The sequence below is a fragment of the Oncorhynchus keta genome, chromosome 16 (genome assembly GCF_023373465.1).
Source record: "Oncorhynchus keta strain PuntledgeMale-10-30-2019 chromosome 16, Oket_V2, whole genome shotgun sequence".
Taxonomy (NCBI): Eukaryota; Metazoa; Chordata; class Actinopteri; order Salmoniformes; family Salmonidae; genus Oncorhynchus; species Oncorhynchus keta.
Genome location: NC_068436.1, coordinates 3,725,249 through 3,750,315, shown reverse-complemented (window position 1 = coordinate 3,750,315; position 25,067 = coordinate 3,725,249). Strand labels below are relative to the sequence as shown.

The window sequence follows — 25,067 nt, the reverse complement described above, 5'->3', positions numbered from 1 at the left end:
TGTACTGCTCCTTTAAGCGGGGAGGCAGCGGCAACCGGGAACTGGCTGCTTCTGGTTTCAAGGCACATATAAATACAAAGCGGAGCCGGGTACGAGGAAAACACAAAGGAGAAGAGGAGAATTCTCACGTTTAAAACTGAAGACTAACGGAGTCAGGTAATGAGCGCCTCCTGAAATCAAGCTTGTTTCCTAGAAGGTAAAACATATAAAACGCCATTCGTCGCAGTCCAGTCATGGTTATAATATTCATCAACATTGTGGATAGCAAAGAAGTAAACAGCTGAGCTGCAGCTGTCACAGTAGGGTACGGTGTGTACTTGTTGTAGGCAAGTGTATTTATGCCTAGTGTTGAATTATGTGCCGTATTAGGCTACAAAAAATAGGTAACCAATACAATATAAAGCAAATGATCCTAATTCGATTGTTTACATCGCTTTGTAAAATGATGCTGTTGGATGTTCAAAACATTATTGCTATAGCCTAAGTTTAATTCTGTGTAAAATGTGTATTCTGGTGTATTTTCTATTCCGTTTTGACTAGATATTTCTCCCCATTGAATCAGGATAGCTCACAGAAGACGAACTAGTCGCTCTTCTTTGTTTCGAACTGTGGTCTGGTGGTCTGTGTTGCTACTTTGACTATTACGTGGCAGAGGATGAGATACACACACAGCCGTGCGTAGCCTGTCTGGAACTCAACGCTACTTTCTCTGTGGTCAGCAAAATAAACTTGAGAACTTCAATGGCATTTTCTCCCTCTTTCAGTCTCTATCTTGCCTGTATTCATTCATCCCTCTCTTTATTTCATATTACATGAATAGAATATGAATGGGATGGAAAATCATTTTATTCAATTAACTTGTTTTACAATGTTATTTTGATTTGATTCAATCCCAGTCCCTTATCTGTAACCCAATGAATAAGAAAATATATGGGGGAAGAAATCATTCCAGCTGTTCTTGCGAAATTCCACTAGTTTATGCATGAATAATTACCAGCATATGTACATTGCCTGAAGGTGTAATGCCCTTGTTCTACAAAATAAGTCAAGGTTTATCGTTATGTAAAGTAAAGAATATGATCTGTCTGGACTCAATGCTGTCAGGTGGTATCCACATATCTTCACCATTCAGAATCACCGCTCTTTGTTTTCAAAAGGCACTACTGTCCATTGTGCACCACCTGACCGCATTCCAACCAGTTCCCCTTGCGGGGCGGTACCCTTTGAACTGCGGCTTACCTTTGGCATTACCACTCTAGTCCTAGGGGCACCGCACTCCTGTTTATACGCCTCCCGAATGGATGACACCCAAGCATCAGTTCGAGCACTGCCAGCCAGAGGCCCTCCCCTAGCCCTAGCGTCCCCGCTCTGGAACACCGGAGCTGGGAGAGAGGTGTGGAATTTCTGGGGCCTGTCTGGTACGGGGCCCGGGGCATCCCAAGACTAGAGCACTCTTGTCCTTTTTGATGTTTGCGGTCTTGAGGAAGTGAGACGTCGTGTTGCCACACTAGCAAGCACTGCAGTGCGCTCTAGGGGTTTGATCCAGACCAGAGATGTTCCAGGGTTGTCGGATATGGCATGAAAGCAGCTGTGGAGTGGACTGTGAGGAGTTGGATAGAGGAAGGGTGTGTGTGTTTTAGGAAGGCCGGTATTTGGAAGGAAAAGGGAGGGGGTGGCCGTACAACTCAACAAATGACAGGCAGACTTCTTTTTAACCTTACAGTCCCTTTTTATGCCCTGGCCTGCCCTTGGAAAGAGCAACCTCGAGCAATGTCAGTCAAATGTAGGCTAGGTTACTCGTCTCTAGGTCAAACGCTGTAGAGTTCCCATTAATCTGCATTCTGCGGCATGACTGGGGAGAGAGAGGTGGTGACATGTGGCGAGTGCGTTAACCATCCAGGGATAACGGAATCACAGCGACTCTATGTCTTGGTCCGAGGAGGGAGAGAGAGGTGTGTGTGTGTGTGTGTGTGTGTGTGTGTGTGTGTGTGTGTGTGTGTGTGTGTGTGTGTGTGTGTGTGTGTGTGTGTGTGTGTGTGTGTGTGTGTGTGTGTGTGTGTGTGTGTGTGTGTGTGTGTGTGTGTGACAGAGAGTGTATGTGACCTGGAAAACATTCTGTGATCCTTTCTCTGCAAATCTTATTGCTGTTTTGTAGTAAAACCATAGTATTACTATAATAGTACTAGGCAGCTTTACTGTATATGCAGAATCCCTGAAGGAATCCAGGGCCCACAAACAGTTTGTCCCAAATGGCACCCAATTTCCAATACAGTGCACTACTTTTGACCAGGGCCCCTAAGTAGTGCACTATTTGGAACCCTCTATGTCCCATTTATTACATAGTTACAGGCCCTTCTAGCCTCTGGGAAAGGGGATACCTAGTCAGTTGCACACTGAATGCGTTCAACCGAAATGTGTCTTCCATATTTAACCCAACCCCTCTGACTCAGAGAGGTGCGCGGGGTGCTGCCTTTAACGTCCACGGCGCTGGCCCAACACTCTTAACCACTGGGCTACATGCCTCCATAGAGTGACTGTGGTCTTACGGATGAGAAGGGCTATTTTTCCCGGTTTAGATGTGTCACCTTGTGTTGTGGGGATGGGGAAGGAACAACAGGGAAACGTGTTTGCTTGATCTTTTTTTCCCTGGATTTCCTCTCACTTGATGAGAAGCATCCGATTGAGGACTCTGCCTTGGAACACTAATAACAAAAAAAGATACAAACTCTTCCCGAGCTGTTTTTCTGTAACTGTTGGTGCTGCTCTGCTGTGGGCCCCATGGGCTCCGTGAGCGAGCTCCACTGTGGGTCCTTCAACAGGAAATGTCTCGGTGACCTACAAAAAAGATGTGCTGACATCACACCCCGCTGTGTGTCCTCACGGAGGCCCGCGGTGTGCACAGTGTGCTCGTGGCTTATCTTACATGTGTCTGCCTGAACTTAGCAAGAGGTCCAATTCATCCCCCATTACCTCTTAATTCAATTACATTAAAACAACTTTAGTTTTCTTTCTTTTCGCCCATGAAACAAGCTCCACAAATAGGAAAAGCATAAGTGTGTGTGTTGGTGTGTGTTAACATTTCACCTCTAAAGCTCTGTACACACCCATAAATGATTATTAATATATATAGGTTAATATGTGACAGAAGGAAGGATTGAAAAATACCAAATCATGAGCAGTAAAAATACATTTGAATTTTTCCTCAGCCCGCAGGCACTTAGCCAGCGGACTCTTAACTCCACCATCGTTTCAGTTGTGAGGTGACCCGGGGATGCCTATTAGCCCAAAGAAATGGATGAATGTTGTCATAATTAGGATCGTCATTATCGAGAGTATTATTGCTGTGTGTGTGTGTGTGTGAGTGAGTGATTGTGTGTATGCACCAGTGGAGGCTCCTCAGAGGAGGAAGGGAGGACCATCCTCCTCAGTGAATTCATAAAATAAAAAATAGTGAAACATTTAAAACGTTATCCTTTTTAGATAAAACTAAACTAAACACGTCGCCAAGTAATTTATTAAAACACTGTTTTGCAATGAAGGTCTACAGTAGGCTCAACAGCACTCTGTAGGGTAGCACCATGGTGTAGCCGGAGGACAGCTAGCTTCCGTCCTCCTCTGGGTACATTAAATTCAATACAAAACCTATGAGGCTCATGGTTTTCACCCTCTCCAATAGACTTAAACAGTATTTATGACAACTTCCGGAGGACGTCATCCAACCTATCAGAGCTCTTGCAGCATGAACTGACATGTCCACCCAATCAAAGGATCAAATAATTAATCTACTACTGAAAGCATGAGCTACATCTAGCTAGCACTGCAGTGCATACAATGTGGTGAGTAGTTGACAAAAAAGAGAGAGAAAGACAATTAATTTATGCCAAAATGGGAAGGGAGGGTAGGGGGGAGAGAGGGAAGGAGAGAGGGGGAGAGAGAGATTCACTTAGCTAGCTAGTTTTGCCTGCTCAAAGAGGGGGATGTTACAGTATGTGTGTGTAGCCACTCTATTCTTGCTGATGAGGGTTTCCTCCCCGTTGCTGTTCAGTTCTATCCCTCAAGGCCACAAGGCTATTCCTCTGTTCCTAGAATCGTATTAATTTGGAGAATGTGTAGTGGCCTTGTTAGTGTACCACTGTGTATGACTAGGTCCCTGGGTATTCAGTCCACAACGCTGGTCCTGTTCGCTGGATAAAATCAGGCAATAAACACGGTCTATATACGTACAAACCGTCATTTCTATTTCAAATGGGATTCCATTCTGAAATAATAAGTCATTTCACCGGATTATGTCTTTTTAATGTTAGACGTTCGGCATCTGTGACGAATACCACAACTTTTGTTGATAGTTTACTGAGGTATGATTAGGACTTTTCAGGATCGTGTGAATATTCCAGTCAAGGCATCACCGACATAATGGATGTGAAGAAATAGATGCAGACAGAGAATTGTACTGCTTTTGACCATTGAGGGCTATGAAACGGATGCAGAAAGAGGATGCATCCAAAATGGAACCCTTTCCCACTATTCAACACTCTTAGTCTTGTGATGAAGACCGCTGTGAGGTCAAAGGTGAACACAGCTGGGAAGAAGGTTCTGAACTTCCAAGTGTTGCAATCACTGATGTTTGTGCTTGAAATGTATCTAACCTCTCTGCAATATACTGTGAACTATATTGGTTCCCATAGTCTGTACAGTATTTTCAATATGATCCTCACTGCAGTTGGTGCCTGAACTTTCAGTGTCTAACATTCCTGAGCTATTTAGGCTGCATTTACACAGGCAGCCCAATTCTTATCTTTTTCCCACTAATTGGTCTTTTGACCAATCCCATCAGATCTTTTTTACAGCAGATCTTTTCAGAGCTGATCTGATTAGTCAAAGACCAATTAGTGAAAAAAAGATCAGAACTGGGCTGCCTGTGTAAACACAGCCACTGTGTACTGTATTCAAGCCTATGAAACACAACTAGTTTGAAACCAGTTTCGAAGAGACCTCTTTCCCACGGTACATAGTGTGAAGAGAGTTAGTTCCCATAGTCTCTAAACAGCATGTGATATAATTAAGCAATAAGGACCGAGGGGGTGTGGTATATGGCCATTATACCATGGCAACGCGGAGTGCCTGGATAAAGCCATTAGCCGTGGTATATTGGCAATATGCCACAAACACGCGATGTGCTTTATTGCTATTATAAACTGGTTACCAACGTTAGAGCAGTAAAAAAAAAAGTTTTGTCATACCCGTTGTATACGGTCTGACATACCACGTCTTTCAACCAATCAGCATTCAGGGATGAAACCACCCAGTTTATAATCCACATTTTGGTCTGGGTGGTAGTAAGTGTACTCAAATTGGTTTGTTTTGGCTCCGTCCTCTTGCACTTTGTGTACCAAAATGGTGTCACCTGAAACAGTAGACAGCAAACCTTTAGGAAGCTCAGATGAGCAGCATACCCCAGACGCAGCTGCAGTTCTAAATAGACGGTAATGGATTCACTGAACCGGTTTGACCGCGTGGCCCTGGTTCGCCTTTTTCTTGTGTGTGCGAGACGGTTTCTCAGTATGGTACCGCAGCATTGCCATGTGCAGCAGCGTTGCCGTGGTGACAGAGCGGGGAGGTTTTGTGGGGAAGAGGGGAGTGGAGTGCGTCACATGTAGGAACTGGAGGTAGCATATGGTCTCACCTCTCCGAGGAAGAGGAGGGGTGGGGGGGGTGCGCTCAGGGATGAAAAACGAGGATAATGGAACACGTTACTGCTCTGTTTAGTCTGCTTCCTAATGCATTTTCTTCCTTTATCCTTCCATCCCCTCTTCATCTTTCACAAACAGACGTACTTTTTCTCTTTCGTCTCTCTTGCTTTTCCTATTTTTTTTCTTACCTTCTCCCTCTCTTTCTTTCTCTCTCTTCTCCTGTGTTCTTTCTTCCACTGCCTGCTTTCTGTCAAATGTGCCTATTTTCCATTTGGCAAACCCCGTGGTACAGCACTTCAGCTCACTTGCGCACACACACGCTACTTCAGTGAGAGCGGTGGAAGGAAGTCTGTGAGAAAATAATTAAATAAAACATATTTTCACCTCAACATTTCAACCCTGCGATGCCGTCGCCCCAAACAATCAATCAAGGACCCGCATGAGTCTCCTTCATTTGGTGTTGCTTAGTGTTTTGTTTTGAGACTACATTAGATTAGTATAATGGGATCAGGGAGATGCGCTTTAAATATGCTCCCTTTTGCATTTGTTTCCTCAGACACAGTTGTCTATATGTTATTATAAACTGAGTGGTCGAGCCCTGGATGCTGATTGGCTGACAGCCGTCATTGTAAATAAGAATTTGTTCTTAAACTGACTTGCCTACTTAAATAAAGGTACAAAAAATGGGTATGACAAAACCTTTATTTTTACTGTTATAATTACGTTACCAGTTTATAAAATCAATAAGGCACCTCGGGGGCTTGTGGTAGGGCCATTATACCACTTTTTGAAATAGCGACTGTTTTAATAACACGATGAACCCGTTCCCCTTTCACACTCAAAGTACGCATACTCAGGAAAGCGCGATGAAATTCTATTTCCGGAATAGATTTGATGTCATAACGGGTATTTGATCTGAAAGAGGGTTTGTGTACAGTACTGTGTACAATACTGTGTACAAGGACTTTACTTTGAACTGAGAACACTCAAAATTGAGTACCCACTGATGCTATCTCCCCCTGTGTGTAAAGATACTTTCTGTCCTCATCTTGCCTGAGGGAAATTGACTTGCTTTGTTTTTTTGTGTGTAGTTCCATTCATGTTTATTAGACAGGAGAGTGAGGAAGAATGAGAGAGCAAGGAGTCAGATTTGATCCTGTGCTGGCGGCTGCATGGGTTCCAAAGTCAGCGCTTTATACCACTGGACCACACACGGATTGACTTGTTTTTAACTAATGTTTTGTTTCTCTGTTTCTGTTTCCCCCTCAGACCCCCTAGAAGAGGAGCTTGGACGGCATGCAAAGTTGTGAAATATCTTCAGACAGCACTGATGACCCCCTTAGTAGAGACCTACGCACTCGTCGACAGCCTCGAATAGTAGTGATCGGCGCGGGCTTGGCCGGTCTCGCAGCTACCAAAAGCCTCCTGGAAAGCGGCTTCACGGATGTCACAGTCCTAGAGGCGTCAGACCGCGTCGGAGGGAGAGTTCAAAGCATTCAGCACGGTAAGAAATGATGCTGTGAACTTTATACACTACAAACACACGAAGCGCGAGTAAGAAACAATACATGGAGGAAACGACGCTAAACCAGACCCTGGAATGTCATGGGTTATGACTCTATGGGTGTTTGTTTCTTAAATAGTTAACATTTTCTGTAAGCTGAAAGCTCCGAACCTCACTCACTGAGACATTCGACATGTCTGTGTGAGTGTGTAATCATCAGGTTGTTTCCCCTGCACTCACATCTAGCTGTCAAAAGGTGCCCCCCCCTCTATTCTCTATGGGGCTACGCTATCAGTGCTAATGCTAAAAGCCTTCCTAAAATAACACTGGATCAGAATGTGTGCTTTGCAAAGCCCAATTAAGCTTTCTCAATTCAAAATGTGATTGGGGAATTTGTCTCTCGGATGGATGTGTGGTTAGTCCTGCAAAATCCCCTTTGAGCTGAACAAGTTCGATTACTCCCATTGCCACACATGGCTTCAATTCAATATTTAAAAAAGTATTTATTTATCCCTATTCCTCATTCTCTATGAAGCCCTTTCAATAACAAGTATCTCTCGAGTAGGTGGTTGTAGCATCCTCAAAATGTCCAGTAGGCTGCAGTCACATTCTTTGAATTGACGCCCTCGAACTGTAGTTCCCTTCACGTCCATTCAATTAAAACAACTTCCTGTTCCCATTTCTCTGCTTATTTCATTGAATTCAAGTTCCATTCCATTCAACTTATTCCCAAATAAACTGACACAAACAATCAAGTGCTTGGGGTGGGTAAACAAAGTTTGTAAGTGTGACCCCAAAGGTGCATCTGATATGACACATTATTCCCTATATATTGCACTACTTTTGAACGGAGCCTTAGCCTGTCCCAATATCCTCACTACTTGCATGGCCAAAACATTACTTCATATTGGGACACTAAGTGTACACTAAGTGTATTACGTATTTATATGCCATTCAGCAGATGCTTTTATCCCAAAAATCGAACCCACTATCCTAGCATTGCAAGCGCCAACTGAGCTACAGTGAGGACTACATTCTTCTTCATCTTCTCCTCCTCCATCCTATTCCAGGACAAACGACTTTGGAGCTCGGAGCCACCTGGATCCATGGCGCTAACGGGAACCCGGTGTACCACCTGGCGGAGGACAACGGGCTGCTGGAGCACACCACGGACGGCGAGCGCAGCGTGGGCCGCATCAGCCTGTACACCAAGAACGGCGTGGCCCACTACCAGACCAACAGCGGTACCAGGATCCCCAAGGACCTGGTCGAGGAGTTCAGTGACCTCTACAATGAGGTGAGGGGAGAGAGGTGTGTGGGAGGTGTGTGTCCAGAGGTGTGTGTGTGTGTGTGTGTCCAGATTACCACTGATGTGTGCACAGGGAGCCACCCATGACTGAATTTAGATACTGTACATAGACAGTGGCACGTATGCACAGGTGTGTATAGCACAGGTGTGTATAGTACATTCTCGCAAACATTGGCTTCCCCCCACTACCCTTCTGTTCAGAGTAAATCGACACTGTGCAGAGGAAAGGGGTACGCTTTCTACACACTTCCCTTTCTCTATGTCCCTGAGTAATTCTCACAATAGTTATGTTCCATAAGTGTTGCAAGCAGCAAAGTTACCAATAAAGAACACAAATACCAAAGTCAACTTTTAAAGGATTAACATTGAGTGGGCCAGAAAGAGGTGTATATCAAGCTTGTGGCGACTTGTTCGCAACGCTTACGGAACTGGAACTATTTCAAGGCACTTGAACACAGAAGAACCTTCTCTATTATCCACCTTAATAACACAGCATTCTCCACAGCAGCACCCATTCCTTTAAGAAGGACACAGTAATAACAGAATTTCTAAACCCAGAGGCGCAACATTGCGAGACGTCCGAGAACGCTTACGAAGCACTCGGCATACCAGGGTTTGGGGTTTGAGAAGTTAATGAGAGAAGGGAAAAATGCTTCTGTAGTGTTAATTTTCTCGAAATCTAAAGGCAGAACCTAGATTTGAGCCAATGTCTGAAGTAGTTGAACATGTTCTTACTACAACCTCGTGACAAACGGACATGTTTGAATTAGTCAAAAACGACTTTATATCAAAGGAGTGCCTTTGATTTGACGGCCTGCACATGCAGAGTTTGGCTGGAGACGACCGTTAGACCCGATAACGTGTTTCTGCGCATGAGCTTAGCTAGCCAAAGTCTCCATAACATCGCCTACAAGCGTGATTGAAGGCTTCTATTGGAGAAGCAGTTTCTACATACACTACCGGTCAAAAGTTTTCGAACACCTACTCATTCAAGGATATTTCTTTATTTATTTATTTTTTTAAACAATTTTCAACATTGTAGAATAATAGGGAATACATCAAAACTATGACATAACACATATGGAATCATGTAGTATATTTGAGATTCTCCAAATAGCCACCCTTTGCCTTGATGACTGCTTTGCACACTCTTGGCATTCTTTCAACCAGCTTCATGAGGTTGTCACCTGGAATGCATTTCAATTGCCTTCTTAAAAGTACATTTCTGGAATTTATTTCCTTCTTAATGCGTTTGAGCCAATCAGTTGTGTTGTGACAAAGTAAGGAGGTATACAGAATATAGCCCTATTTGGTAAAAGACCAAGTCCTTATTATGGCAAGAACAGCTCAAATAAGCAAAGAGAAACGACAGTCCATCATTACTTTAAGACATGAAGGTCAATCAATCCTGAAAACTTCCAAGAACTTTGACGGTTTCTTCAAGTGCAGTTGCAAAAACCATCAAGCGCTATGATGAAACTGGCTCTCATGAGGACCACAACAGGAATGGAAGACCCAGAGTTACCTCTGTTGCAGAAGTTCATTAGAGCTACCAGCCTCAGAAATTACAGGCCAAATAAATACAGGTAACAAACAGACACATCTCAACATTTTTTTATTTATTTTACCTTTATTTAACCAGGCAAGTCAGTTAAGAACAAATTCTTATTTTCAATGACAGCCTGAGAACTGCCTGTTCAGGGGCAGAACAACAGATTTGTACCTTGTCAGCTCGGGGGTTTGAACTCGCAACCTTCCGGTTACTAGTCCAACACTCTAACCACTAGGCTACCCTGCCGCCCCAACATCAACTGTTCAGAGGAGACTGTTGCAAAGAAACCACTACTAAAGGACACCAATTATAAGAAGAGATTTGCTTGGGCCAAGAAACATTAGCAATGGATCAGTGGAATTTTGTCCTTTGATCTGGAGTCCAAATTGTATATTTTTGGTGCCCACCGGTGTGTCTTTGTGAGACGCTGTGTGGGTAAACGGATAATCTCTGCATGTGTATTTCCCACCATAAAGCATGGAGGAGGAGGTGTTATGGTGTGGGGGTGCTTTGCTGGTGACACTGTCTGTGATTAATTTAGGATTCAAGTGATTCTGGTGATACGCCATCCCATCTGGTCTGGGCTTAGTGGGACTCATTTGTTTTTCAACAGGACAATGACCCAACACCCCTCCAGGCTCTTTAAGGGCTATTTTACCAAGAAGGTGAGTGACGGAGTGCTGCATCAGATGACCTGGCCTCCACAATCCCCCAACCTGAACCAAATTGAGATAGTTTTGGATGAGTCGGACCGCGGAATGAAGGAAAAGGAGCCAACAACTGCTCAGCATATGTGGGAACTCCTTCAAGACTGTGGGAAAAGCATTCCAAGTGAAGCTGGTTGAGAGAATGCCAAGAGTGTGCAAAGCTGTCATCAAGGCAAAGGGTGGCTATTTGAAGAATTTCAAATATAAAATATAATTTGATTTGTTTAACACTTTTTTTTGGTTCCTACATTATTCCATATGTGTTATTTAGTAGTTTTGATGTCTTCATTATTATTCTACAATGTATAAAATAGTAAAAAATAAAGAAAAACTCTTGAATGAGTAGGTGTTCTAAAACTTTTGACCGGTAGTGTATCTTCATACTAAACCATCTTTGGTAATAATTAGGGAGCTGCAACATACAGTGTGAATAATGCTTTTATCCTGATTTCATGTGTGTCAGTCTGCATACCTCTATGCTGTAATCCCTTGTATAATCCATTTCCAAGATGCCAATCACTTTGCAGTGTAGCAGCAGCATCAACACAGCAGAGCTACGGTATGCATTAGGCTAACCCCCACCGTGCATCATTACAGGAGCACTAAACACTTATCCCTTCCCATGTATCATTACAACTGCGCTAAGCGCTAATCGCCACCGTGCCTCTGTCTGGAAAGCAGCATAATTAACTAAGCAGTAGGATTAGCATTCCAAAGCTGACTTGGTTGTTTTGTTTCACATCAGGATTTTAGGTACATAGAAATCCTGTCTGTTTAGATCTAATGTTTTGTGAGTGTGAGGCAATGGACAAGAGATAGCTTAACAATTATTTGTCTTTGAAAACGTGTTTCTTGAGGATCCCATTTCAACCGGAGGCTATTTTATATTGTCAACAAAGGTGTGGTGCATCCTGGGTCGAGTTCATTAGGGCACGCAACGGAAATGTTTTCCGGTTGACCCACCCTGTTTCAGTGTTTTCTTCCGTTTGGTGCCTAATGAACACACACCTGGTCTTTGTATGCAAAACGTTCCACCAGGGAGGTAAGACAAGATGATAAGGTTATGCAATCGAATACCATGTCATTATCATATGACCTTTGTGGTTAAAATGTAACTTAGTGCAGCAATGGTAAACATAAACATTCTGATTCCATGGAAAAAGAATGTGAACTTCACTCTAGGACAGCTAAAGCAGTCATTTGAACTGCTCATGAATTTAAAAAAAATCTGCTAATCTGACATTTTTTAAGTCATGTCCCCCTCCTTCCTTGACTTTTCCTAAATAAGTCTATATAACACACTGTCGTTGTTAGAATCTTAATACCACTAACATAGTGGTTTGCGAAAGTATTCACCCCCATGACATTTTTCCTATTTTGTTGCCTTACAACCTGGAATTAAAATTGATTTTTGGGGGGTTTGTATATCATTTGATTTACACAACACGCCTACCACTTTGAAGATGCAAAATATTTTTTTGTGTGTAACAAACAAGAAATAATAATAAGAAATACTAAAATACAAAAAATTCTAAAATATTTAGCGCCATCCATCGTTCCTTCAATTCTGACCAGTTTCCCAGTCCCTGCCAATGAAAAACATCCCCACAGCATGATGCTGCCACAACTATGCTTCACTGTGGGATGGTGTTCTCGGGGTGATGAGACGTGTTGGGTTTGCGCCAGACAGCATTTTCCTTGATGGCCAAAAAACTCAATTTTAGTCTCATCTGACCAGAGTATCTTCTTCCATATGTTTGGGGAGTCGCCCACATGCCTTTTGGCGAACTCCAAACGTGTTTGCTTATTTTGTTCTATAAGAAATGGCTTTTTTCTTGCCACTCTTCCGTAAACTATGCTCTGTGGAGTGTATGGCTTAAAGTGGTCCTATGGACAGATACTCCAATCTCCGCTGTGGAGCTTTGCAGCTCCTTCAGGGTTATCATTGCCTCTCTGATTAATGCCCTCCTTGCCTGATCTGTGAGTTTTGGTGGGTGGCCCTCACTTGGCAGGTTTGTTGTGGTGCCATATTCTTTCCATTTTTTAAATAATGGATTTAATGGTGCTCCTTGATGTTCAAAGTTTCTGAAGTTTTTTATAACTCAACCCTGATCTGTACTTTTCCACAACTTTGTCCCTGCCCTGTTTGGAGAGCTCCTGGGTCTTCATGGTGCCACTTGCTTGGTGGTGCCCATTGCTTAATTGTGTTGCAGACTCTGGGGCCTTTCAGAACAGGTGTGTACAGTCATGGCCAAAAGTTTTGAGAATGACACAAATATATATTTTCACAAAGTCTGCTGCCTCCGTTTGTATGATGGCAATTTGCATATACTCTATATTGTTGTGAAGAGTTATGAGCAATTAATTGCAAAGTCCCTATTTGCCATGCAAATGAACTGAATCCCCCCCAAATAATTACACTGCATTTCAGCCCTGCCACAAAAGGACCAGCTGACATCATCTCAGTGATTCTCTCGTTAACACAGGTGTGAGTGTTGACGAGGACAAGGCAGGAGATCACTCTATCATGCTGATTGAGTTTGAATAACAGACTGGAAGCTTCAAAAGGAGGGTGGTGCTTGGAATCATTGTTCTTCCTTAGTTACCTGCAAGGAAACACGTGCCATCATCATTGTTTTGCACAAAAAGGGCTTCACAGGCAAGGATATTGCTGCCAGTAAGATTGGACCTAAATCAACCATTTATCGGATCATCAAGAACTTCAAGGAGAGTGGTTCAATTGTTGTGAAGTAGGCTTCAGGGCGCCCAAGAAAGTCCAGCAAGCGCCAGGACCGTCTCCTAAAGTTGATTCAGCTGTGGGATCGGGGCACCACCAGTACGTACAGAGCTTGCTCAGGAATGGCAGCAGTTAGGTGTGAGTGCATCTGCACGCACAGTGCGGCAAAAACTTTTGGAGGATGGCCTGGTGTCAAGTAGGGCCGCAAAGAAGCCACTTCTCTCCAGGGAAAACATCAGGGACAGACTGATATTCTGCGAAAGGTATAGGGATTGGACTGCTGAGGACTGAGGAATGGGCCAAAATACCAGCAACAGTGTGTGAAAACCTTGTGAAGACTTACAGAAAATGTTTGACCTCTGTCATTGCCAACAAAGGGTATATAACAAAGTATTGAGAAACTTTTGTTATCTACCAAATACTTATTTTCCACCATAATTTGCAAATAAATGTATTAATTAATTAAAAATTAATAAAAAATCCTACAATGTGATTTTCTGGATTTTCTTTTCTCATTTTGTCTGTCATAGTTGAAGTGTACCTATGATGAAAATTACAGGCCTCTCTCATCTTTTTAAATGGAAGAACTTGCACAATTGGTGGCTGACTAAATACTTTTTTGCCCCACTGTATACTGAGATCATGTGAAACTTAGATTGCACACAGGTGGACTTTATTTAACTAATTATGTGATGAAGGTAATTGGTTGCACCTGTTACGCTTGTTGACGGAAGGATCGGACAAAGATGCAGCGTGGTAGGTGTACATCTTACTTTAGTCAATGAACACCGAAAAAAAACAATAAATACAAACGAAACGTAAAGTTTAGTAGGGCTAAACAGCACAGTACCAAAACAAGATCCCATAAACTACAGGTGGGTAAAAGCTGCCTAAGTATGATCCCCAATCAGAGACAACGATAGACAGCTGCCTCTGATTGGGAACCATACTCGGCCAACAAAGAAATAGAAAACATAGTTTGCCCACCCTAGTCACACCCTGACCTAACCAAAATAGAGAACAAAAGGGCTCTCTAAGGTCAGGGCGTGACAGCACCAGATCTTATTTAGGAGCTTCATAGCAAAGGGGGTGAATACATATGCATGCACCCTTCACCAATTTGGACTATTTTGTGTATCTCCATTACATGAAATCAAAATCCATTTTAAATGGCAGGTTGTAATGCAACAAAATAGGAAAAACACCAAGGGGGATGAGTACTTTTGCAAGGCACTGTAACTGGATTTATAACCAGTTTTAGGAGGGCATTTAATTTATTTTTATGTTCTTCCCCGTTGCCCCTCCTTCTCCCGACAGTAGGGCCTGGGCCACTCCTCCCAACAGTTGAAGGTGCGGTGCCCAGTTGATAATTACCCCGTAAATTGCCTCGAAACTAAAGTATACCAAAACTAATTTCCATATAACATATATTTTTTATTTATTTATTTATTTTATCAGGCAAGTCAGTTAAGAACAAATTCTTATTTTCAATGACAGCCTAGGAACAGTGGGTTAACTGCCTGTTCAGGGGCAGAACGACAGATTTGTACCTTGTCAGCTCGGGGGTTTGAACTTGCAACCTTCCGGTTATTAGTCCAACGCTCTAACCACTAGGCTACCCTAACAACAAATTAAATACATTTTGGAAATAGGATGCGGGAGAATGGGTGAGTTGAGCGAGGGGAAGCAAACGAATCCAAGCAGCCTTATCGGTCTACTTTGAGTACATGGTGAGAGAATGCGTAATTTACAATGCCAAGACGATCAAGACGAGCGGATGCACATGTTGCATTAGCGTTGCTACAAACTCAGAATGAAAACGACTCAGATGGTGGGGGAGAAATGAATCATGACATCTCTCATGATTCGTCTGCTGATGCCGAGCCTCAGCCTGAACGTACTGTACACCTCCGAGGCCTAAAACACAAAAAGCTAGAACTGTGTGCACCCAGCAGGTGCCCGAGCCACCACCGAATGAAACGGTGAGACAGGAGAGAGGAAGGGACGGCACCGTTCGGATAAAACAAGCCGGTGACAATGGACGATTATCGTCACAAAATGTCATCATATGAGAGAGCACACGCTCGAGCATTAAAACAACATCAGTAATGCACTCACCAGCTTTCCTTGTTTATGTGACATTTATGTGACATTTATGCAAATGCTCCAACTGATGCCATTGCGTTGAGACGCACACCATGTAAGCAAGACCTGACAATAATAGCATTTTATTACTACTGTCATATCGACACTTATATTCATTACAATGCCATTATTGCTTTTGTGCTGATGTAGCCTACCCCCATCACCCTCATACATGGGCAGAAAACCCCCAGGCTACTGAATAGGCTCCTTTCGGCTACTTTACGGTCGCCTACCATAGCTCCTATTTCCCAGTGTCAGTGGTGTTTACCTGTTGTAACCCGGCACTCCCTTGGAATGGCCCCCCCGGGCGATCACCAGTCTCGTGACTGACGGCTCAGCTCCAGTTCCCTCCACCCTCTTTGTTCAGCTCACCGTTTCACTTCATTAGATAAGACACCTTCACGATTGCACCGTTTTTGACGGCACAGAAATGTCTGTATCCCAAATGGAACCATATTGCAGTGCTTTTGACCAGAGCCCTATGGGTCAAACGTAGTGCACTAAATATGGAATAGGGTGCCATTTGGCGTCATAACAGGTATTTCCTGAGAAATGGCATGTGAAATGGTCCGCAGTAATAATCTATGAATTACTTGTTTGTTTTTAAAACAGGCACCATTTGGTACCAGGTCATTCATTACCAGTTGTGTTACATTGTTGTAACTAAGTACCAGAAAGTATGAATTAAAATAACATAGTTTCCTAGTAAATTCCATGTAAATACCAATGGAAATAATACTGTGTGACCTCCCACACAATGATGCTCCCCCTTTCGTCCAATGAGTGGGCAGTTCCTTCTAAAAGAGGTCCTTCTAAAAGAGGTGTGTGCTTTGGATAGAAGAAGTTCTGTCATGCATGTTTGCTATATATCCTGTATTGTAGAAGTCACAGGCCTCGGAAGAAAGTGTGGAAAAATGGAAAACAATCTGTTGTTGAATAATGTACTAAGTTCCACCCTCCCATGCAGTCATGCCACGGAGTTAAAGGATGTCATACATTCTCACCTGGCTGCACCTTTTAAAGGGCACATTTGGCTTCAAACAACAACAAAGCGATCACCTTACAGATGGCCCCTTTAAAGTTTTAGAAGCACCCCAGTAGATTATGAATGTTTTCAGACTCTGTTATAGCCACAGTAGCAGGAACACTCTATGCTATTTTGGATTGCTTGGCTGTTGGATAAGGTAGTAGCAAAATACTGCCTGTCTATACCAATGAAACTCTGGGTTGTCCAGTGTAGAACCAGAATGAAAACAGACTGGTACCCAGACAAACCCTGTCTCTGTCCCAAATGGCACCCTATTCCCTTATATAGTGCACTACTTTTGACCAGTGCCCTAATTGTCATGGTCAAAAGTAGTGCACTATAAAGGGAAAATGGTGCCATTTGGGATGCAGACCCTCTGCACATTCATTATAGCTTATACCATGGCCGTCAAACTCACATTGCTCTCCTCTCTTGCCATCCGCTCTACCCCTCTTCTCTCCTCCCCAGGTATACGAGTTGACTCAGGAGTTTTTCCAGAATGGGAAGCCTGTGTGTGCTGAAAGCCAGAACAGCGTTGGGGTGTTCACGAGGGACGTGGTGCGCAAGAAGATCACGCTGGACCCCGACGATTCGGAGAGCACCAAGAGACTCAAGCTGTCCATGCTCCAGCAGTACCTCAAGGTGTGTGTGTGTGTGTGTGTGTGTGTGTGTGTGTGTGTGTGTGTGTGTGTGTGTGTGTGTGTGTGTGTGTGTGTGTGTGTGTGTGTGTGTGTGTGTGTGTGTGTGTGTGTGTGTGTGTGTGTGTGTGTGTGTGTGTGTGTGTGTGTGGAGGGTGGGTAGGGATAGGGTTGTGTGTGTGAATGTGTAAGGGGGAGGGGGTCCTCCTGAGAGACTATAAAAGATGCTAGAGCTCTAGTTAATGATTGGAATGCATTAACTACGCAAACATTATGCAAATCCAATAACGTTCCCATCTAGGTATGTAAGATTGCTTTATGTGTCCCAAGTAAACCCGTTTTAAAAGGGCATTTCTTTCTATTTTTCCATATTAAATCAACAGTGCTGTATTCTGAATCACTCATCTCTGGAGAGAATTGGTGCACCTCTATGGCCTCTCGCACAGTTCTGGTTCAAGCCAGTTCGTTATACGCAGATAATTGACTGAAGTAGCGCATGTGATGCTCCTGCTAGGTTTAGACTTGCACTCTCACGCAAGTCTCACACAATACAAGAGTTTATGACATGCTTTATGACTCAACTGAACAAGCAGGTCAGGAAATCAAGCATAAATAGGTGCGGCAGGTAGCCTAGTGGTTACAGCTTTGGGCCAGTAACCGAAAGGTTGCTGGATCGAATCCCCGAGCTGACAAGGTACAAATCTGTCGTTCTGCCTCTGAACAAGGCAGTTTTTTAAAATATATATTTTTATTTCACCTTTATTTAACCAGGTAAGCTCATTTACAACTGCGACCTGGTCAAGATAAAGCAAAGCAGTGCGACACAACAACAACACAGAGTTACACATGGAGTAAACAAGCATACAGTCAATAACACAATGGAGAAAAAATAGGAAGTCTATATACAGTGTTTGCAAATGGCGTGAGTTAACCCCCGGGCGCTGACGACGTGGATGTCGATTATGGCAGCCCCCCGCACCTTAAATGCAGAAGACACATTTCAGCTGAAGGAATTCAGTTGTACAACTGTAGGTATCCCCCTTTCCCAGAAACTCTGGCTAATGTTAGCTTTAGCTACATTATCCTGTTTATGTTAGCAATAGCTTCATTTAGCTTGGTAATGTTATTACTCCATCCTTGCTCCTTGTAATTATACCCAATAACTCATTGGATTCAAATTAGTGTTGATCACTTAAAGGTCAGTTTGCTAATAGAAACACAGCGGACAACAAAATGGAAGCCCTTTATTACACGTAGAGCCAACTCTACAGGGCATCCAGGAAAGAGAAAGATGAGGACGACAACAACAATTTACCTCAGGAAATATAGCTATTGCAAGCCTTATTGTGTTTGTGTATTTATTCAGTTCGTTTCCTGGTCCACCGGCACTCAATTATTAGGGCTACATCCCAAATGGCACCTTATTACCAATGTAGTGCACTACCATTGACCAAAACCCTATGCACTATGTAGGGGATAATGTGCCACTTATGTCCAAAGTTTCCATTAGTGGCAGCTAAGGCCATGATTTAAGAGTTTTCCTCAGGGGAAACGTTAGGCTCTGTTGTTGAGGCTCTAGTTAGGTAAACAAACTATTGGGTTTGTAGACTTGAGCAAAAAATTCTAACCCAAAGAAAGTTTGATAAGATGTCATGGCCAATAAATAGGCAATTCAACTAGGATTAAGTAGCGCTTTGGTAGAGGAGGTTAATTTGGCCTCAATTCAATAAGGAGTTTTAGCCAATCAAAGAGTAACAGAAAAAAAATCTACTTGAAACAAAATAGATACATTTGACCAGAATTGAGCAGACTTGTTTGTCTGTGTTTCTATCCGATGCAGCCATCGTCTGGTTCCTCTTTAGGTTTCTTCCAACCACTGTTCTGCTACTTGCTCTCTGGGCTCCTAGGCTGGGTTAAAAAGAGCTTCAATACATTTGACTGATTGATTGATTGATTGGAAAGAGGTGGAGAGTTGTGAGAGCAGCTAATAAAGGAGCTCAATTTGATCTGAGTCAAACTAACTTTGTTTGTTTGTATGTTGTCCTTCAGGTGGAGAGTTGTGAGAGCTCGTCCCCCAGCATGGACGAGGTCTCGCTGAGTGAGTTCGGTGAGTGGACCGAGATCCCAGGGGCCCACCACGTCATCCCGGGAGGCTTCATGAAGATCGTGGACCTCTTGGCGCAGGACATTCCGTCCCGCGTGATGCACCTGGGGAAACCCGTCCGCCGCGTCCACTGGAACTACTCCGCCCAGCAACAGGAGGAGATCGCTCACGGCGACAACAACAATCGGCACGACGACGGCGACCATAACGACGACCAACGTTGCCATGGTGAGCCCAACCCCAACCCGGGTCACGCGTACCCCATCAGTGTAGAGTGCGAGGACCTCGAGTCGCTCCCCGCCGACCACGTAATCGTAACCGCCTCGCTCGGCGTCCTCAAGAACCGCCATGAGGCGCTCTTCTCACCCTCGTTGCCCGAGGACAAAGTCCTCGCCATCGAGAAGCTCGGCATCAGCACCACTGACAAGATTTTCCTGGAGTTCGCCGATCCCTTCTGGAGCCCCGAGTGCAACAGCATCCAGTTTGTGTGGGAGGACGAGGCGCAGCTGGAGCAGCCGGTCTACCCCGAGGAGCTGTGGTACCGTAAGATCTGCTCATTTGACGTGCTGTACCCGCCCGAGCGCTACGGCCACATGCTGAGCGGCTGGATCTGTGGCCAGGAGGCACTGCTCATGGAGCGCTGCGACGACGAGACAGTGGCCGAGACCTGTACCAAGCTGCTGCGACGCTTCACAGGTCAGTGTGCATGTCTGTGTGTTTGTCAGTGTGCATGTCTGTGCGTTTGTGTCATTGTGACATTGACATGTGTCCGTCCGTTGACTCTGTGTGTCTGTGTGTGAGAGTGAGTGATATACAGTAACAATGGGAGTTTTCTGAATCGAGCCGCAGCTTTTATACAAGTCCAGCACTAACTAGATTTCAGCTACTCAAGGTCTCCCCGAGCTGACAAGGTACCAATCTGTCATTCTGCCCCTGAACAAGGCAGTTAACCCACTGTTCCTAGGCCATCATTGAAAAAATGAATTTGTCCTTAATTAAACTGACTTGCCTAGTTGAATAAAGGTAATATTTTATTATTCTTTTTATGGATCAAATCATGTGTTCTTGATGGAGTGAGGAGTTCTGACCTAAATAACTCACTGAGATAGGCCATCATCAGCATTCCCTCACTGAGTATGAATCATGCTCTGTGCTTCAACTCATCAGTATTGGGAAGGAATACTTTTACACACACACACACACACACACACACACACACACACACACACACACACACACACACACACACACACACACACACACACACACACACACACACACACACACACACACACACACACACACACACACACACACACACACACACACACACACACACACACACACACTGTTACGAGCACACTGTAACCTTGAGGGCTGAATGAGTGCAACAATACTGTGCTCCCAGTGAGTCACGGTGACCCATTGAAGAGTCATTCCACTTATTCAGCCCTAGTGCGCCTCTAGGTATACATTAAATTCAGGAAATGAGATCATCATGTGACATCATCAATCCGAGCCTTGAGGTATATGGCTTTTCCCAGGGGAGGGGTTTGGGGGGCTGATGCTGAATGAGACACATAGACGTCCGGCAGAGTGATGGTGATGAATACATGTGCATCCCATAACAACTTGCCCAGGGTCAGTTTTAGTCACTGTGATCTTAATAGGTGTAGTAAGGATTGGATGAAGAAATGCTGATCCCACAAAGTTGTTAAAGGAGTTGCCTGTGGTTCTGCATCCCAGACATACATGCAATATTCTCACAGAAGAGATGAGTGAGTCTCTGCCATAGCTGCTCGACTGTATCAAGTTGTCTTTCACCCATGAACAGGCCCCTATTAAGAGTAATGGTGACGAAAAGAAACACAGCAAATTGAAAATGGTGGCAACTGTGGTTGAGACTCATGGGTCTTTTTTAAGAGAGAACCTGACAGAAAATCAATTGTTCGATTCGACATGAGACGGGAAAAATTGCTCTCTTACGTTAAGGCCATATTAAGGTTCCCACTCCCTGGAAATCACTGTAAATGATAGTGTAGACAGGACACACACAGTTGTCTTTGGGCTGCCCTACACCGTGAAGCAAATAATTACTATTGATCGAAATTAGCCTTGTGGCTCTGTACAGCTTCAGTCTTTTTCATATTGACAGAGAAAATAGGTTAAGGGGTATACGGTTGAAATAGTTTAGATAAAGGTGTGTGTGGAATGAACATTAAAGACGTTTGACAGGGGTCACTGTTACGCTATAGACGGGGTTGGTTGTTTAGCAGCAAAGCCGACGCGTGCCCTACTTTGAAGCAAAACAGACGGGGTTGGTTGTTTAGCAGCAAAGCCGACGCGTGCCCTACTATGAAGCAAAACAGACGGGGTTGGTTGTTTAGCAGCAAAGCCGACGCGTGCCCTACTATGAAGCAAAACAGACGGGGTTGGTTGTTTAGCAGCAAAGCCGACGCGTGCCCTACTTTGAAGCAAAACAGACGGGGTTGGTTGTTTAGCAGCAAAGCCGACGCGTGCCCTACTATGAAGCAAAACAGACGGGGTTGGTTGTTTAGCAGCAAAGCCGACGCGTGCCCTACTATGAAGCAAAACAGACGGGGTTGGTTGTTTAGCAGCAAAGCCGACGCGTGCCCTACTTTGAAGCAAAACAGACGGGGTTGGCTTTGATTGTTGACAGCATGTCATCTATATTTTGTCTCCAATGTTTATTGAAAACATAAATGCGTTTTCACAATGAGCACTTGTTGTCTCTTAAATACATCGTTACAGTTGTCGGTTAGCTAGCTAGCGAAGTTGATAGGTTGCCATTTGGGATGCATCCCATCTCACGGGTGGACAAAGCTCAGTGTTGTGGCTGACAGTAAGTGACTGTTGTCCTCCTTCGAGGACTAAGTTATCCTCTGGTCAAGCCAGTTAGCTGACAAACAGATCATTGGAGAGTCCAGTCTAGGCTTAGCATATGTCACCGACCCGGTTACCATCACTTAATGATGACGTCAGAGGCTTTCCTGGACTCACACACGCACGCCTCACTAGGGCTTCACAGTTACGCCTCCCTATACAGCCAAGCCAACGGACACAATAAACCATAAACCCTGTCTTCTGCTCTGAGCGATACTCGCTGCCTGCCCTCACGTTGTTTACCTCCATAGGGAGAACCCCCCTCACGGAGACTCATAAACCCACACACTGACACACTCCCCTGATGTAGGTCACTTCGGTTTACTCCCCTACGAAGCAGATTCATTGCAGATGGACTAGAGTGTGTCTGGCTTCTAAGAGGGACCGTAGCTGATTAGTACCGATACAGGAGATTGGATTGGATGTGTTGGAGGATCACCTATGTTAGATGGGTAGAGGATCACTTACCATGCATCGCCATTACCTTAGGAAACTTTCAATGGCTTATTTCCACCTGCGGAAGAGGTGTGTGTGTGTGTGTGTGTGTGTGTGTGTGTGTGTGTGTGCGCACCCGTGCCTGTGTGTGAGAGAGAGAGTGTGTTGGTGTGTGTGGATGTTGATGTTTCAGTGTCCACCCAAATGGTTTATATTGGACTGACCATCCTCTCCATCCACCTCACTGTTCCTCCCTCTTCCTCCTTCTCTCGTTCAGGGAACCCCAACATTCCTAAGCCGAGGCGGATCCTGCGCTCATCGTGGGGCAGTAACCCTTACATCCGTGGCTCCTACTCCTTCACCCGGGTGGGCTCCAGTGGGGGTGACGTGGAGAAGCTAGCCATGCCCCTGCCTTACACCAAGAGCACCAAGGCTCCGGTAAGAACTGCTTCTGGATCTGGATGCAGACTTGGGTTCAAATACTATTTAGGGTATTTCAATAACTTTTAAAGAAATTTCAAAGTAAGTATTTCGACTTTTTCTTTCGAAATGGAAGTAGTTGAATATTGGAATGCATTTGAAAATACACTTGGGAAGTATTGGCTTGTATTTGAAAATACGTATACAAGTATTTAAATATTCCATGCATTTTAACCCAGGTCTGTTTGGTCCTAGGGCTATTTGAAATATAGTTGTGTATATTTATAGGAAGTTATTTGCAAATACTTAAAAATTTGGCCACATTATTTGAAAACAGTCCAACAGAAAATAAGTATTTAAATAACACGTACTTAAATATGCATGTATTTGAACCCAGACTGGATGTAGTGTATCAGCTGGGTTGTGTTAATTAGGGCACACCGTAGCGAGACGTTTCAAAACATTGCGTTTTTATTGAACAAGTTCGGTTAGTTTTCTAGTTACTGAAACATGACTCTGATTAGCTAAGGTGCTGTGACAAGTAAGGAGCAATGTGCCAACCGCGGTGGGTTATAGGGTGAAAGGCCTTCCCCAGTGACTAAGTGGTGTGAAGCGTAATGAGAATGTATTTACTTTCATTAGTCTCTGGAGGCGTGATGCTTCTTTTCAGCCACGCAAGGAACGCGTAGCATTTTGTCAGTGTGCCTGTGTTATCACTATGCCACCTAGTAAGGCAGTAAGGGATGTGACAGTCACAGTGTTGGATCAATTATGAATCATGGGTCTTGGCCAGCACCTTAGCCCCTGAAACCTGATGCATGTGTCCTTATCTTAGTGTGTGTGTGTGTGTGGTTCTGTCTATATGTGTGTGTGCGTGGCTACTGTGTGTGTGTGGCCACTTTCGAGAAATCCCTCTCCCGTCAAAAGAGTGACAGATCGTCACAAGCAGCCTTCTTCATATAGTCAGAGCCTAAAAGAGCTCCCCATGGCTGCATCTAAATGGCTCACTATTCCCTATATAGTGCACTACTTTTGCCCTACCTTTGACTATAGCCCTATGTAGAGTATAGGGGGGGGGGGGCATTTGGAATGTAGCCCCATGGCTCGGAGGCAGTAATAGGGTATGCATAACATATGTTGGGTCATGACGACTTTCACTGGTTTGTTAAGGTCTTGTCTTTTTCTCTCGCCCCTCCTCTCTTCTCCATCTCTGCCCTCTCCTCTATCCACCTATCTCCTTCTCTATTGTATTCTTCTGTATGCCTCTTTATCCTCTCATTTCTTTCAACCTCTCTCTCCTCGCCCTTCCTCTCCTCTTTACCCTCTCAGCCTCTACAGGTGTTATTCGCCGGGGAAGCCACCCACCGGAAATACTATTCCACTACCCATGGTGCATTGCTGTCGGGACAGAGAGAGGCCACTCGTCTTACAGAGCTGTACCAGGACTTGCACAAAGAAACCACAAAGCCTAACATGTAAAAACGACTAATGAACCACTGACTAGTGATAAAAAAAAATCAAATAAACAACTTGTGTTTTATGATTTATATATTTTAATATTTTTTAGATTAAGTTATGCATGTAAAAGCATAGTAGGGGCATTAACACTTATAATGATGATAATGATGAATACAGTTTTTACTGTAGTGTAGATATATAGAGAAGGAGAGCGTGGTAGATTTGACCACTTATATGAGATGTACTGTAAAAAGGCTGCAAAGTGTGCTGTCATCTCTTGTCCATCAATCTGTTGTTTAAAAATATATATATATAATAACACGTCTATAATTTAACAGTTTTTTTTTGTAAGTGCCTTCTTTATTTAATGTCATGTTATTGAAAACAAACAAAAAATGATGGCAAGAATGAATAAACTTGTATATTAATGTGAGAAA

The 25,067-nt window shown here is 43.9% G+C and overlaps 1 protein-coding gene across 1 annotated transcript; it reads left to right on the top strand.

The window, feature by feature from the left end:
* On the top strand, window positions 1-25,067 carry smox (spermine oxidase). The gene is made up of 7 exons (XM_035789106.2): window positions 1-156; window positions 6,960-7,194; window positions 8,265-8,491; window positions 17,140-17,313; window positions 19,359-20,109; window positions 23,030-23,190; window positions 24,502-25,067. Exons 2-7 carry the CDS (start codon window positions 6,987-6,989, stop codon window positions 24,649-24,651), a joined length of 1,671 nt encoding a protein of 556 aa, XP_035644999.1. The 5' UTR covers window positions 1-156; window positions 6,960-6,986; the 3' UTR covers window positions 24,652-25,067.

Bases quoted from the DNA above. Each gene is read 5' to 3' on its own strand.
- smox (XM_035789106.2), top strand. From the start codon at position 6,987: ATGCAAAGTTGTGAAATATCTTCAGACAGCACTGATGACCCCCTTAGT. The intron at 17,314-19,358 runs GTGTGTGTGTGT...GTTGTCCTTCAG, and splicing joins TGCTCCAGCAGTACCTCAAG to GTGGAGAGTTGTGAGAGCTC. The intron at 23,191-24,501 runs GTAAGAACTGCT...TTACCCTCTCAG, and splicing joins CCAAGAGCACCAAGGCTCCG to CCTCTACAGGTGTTATTCGC.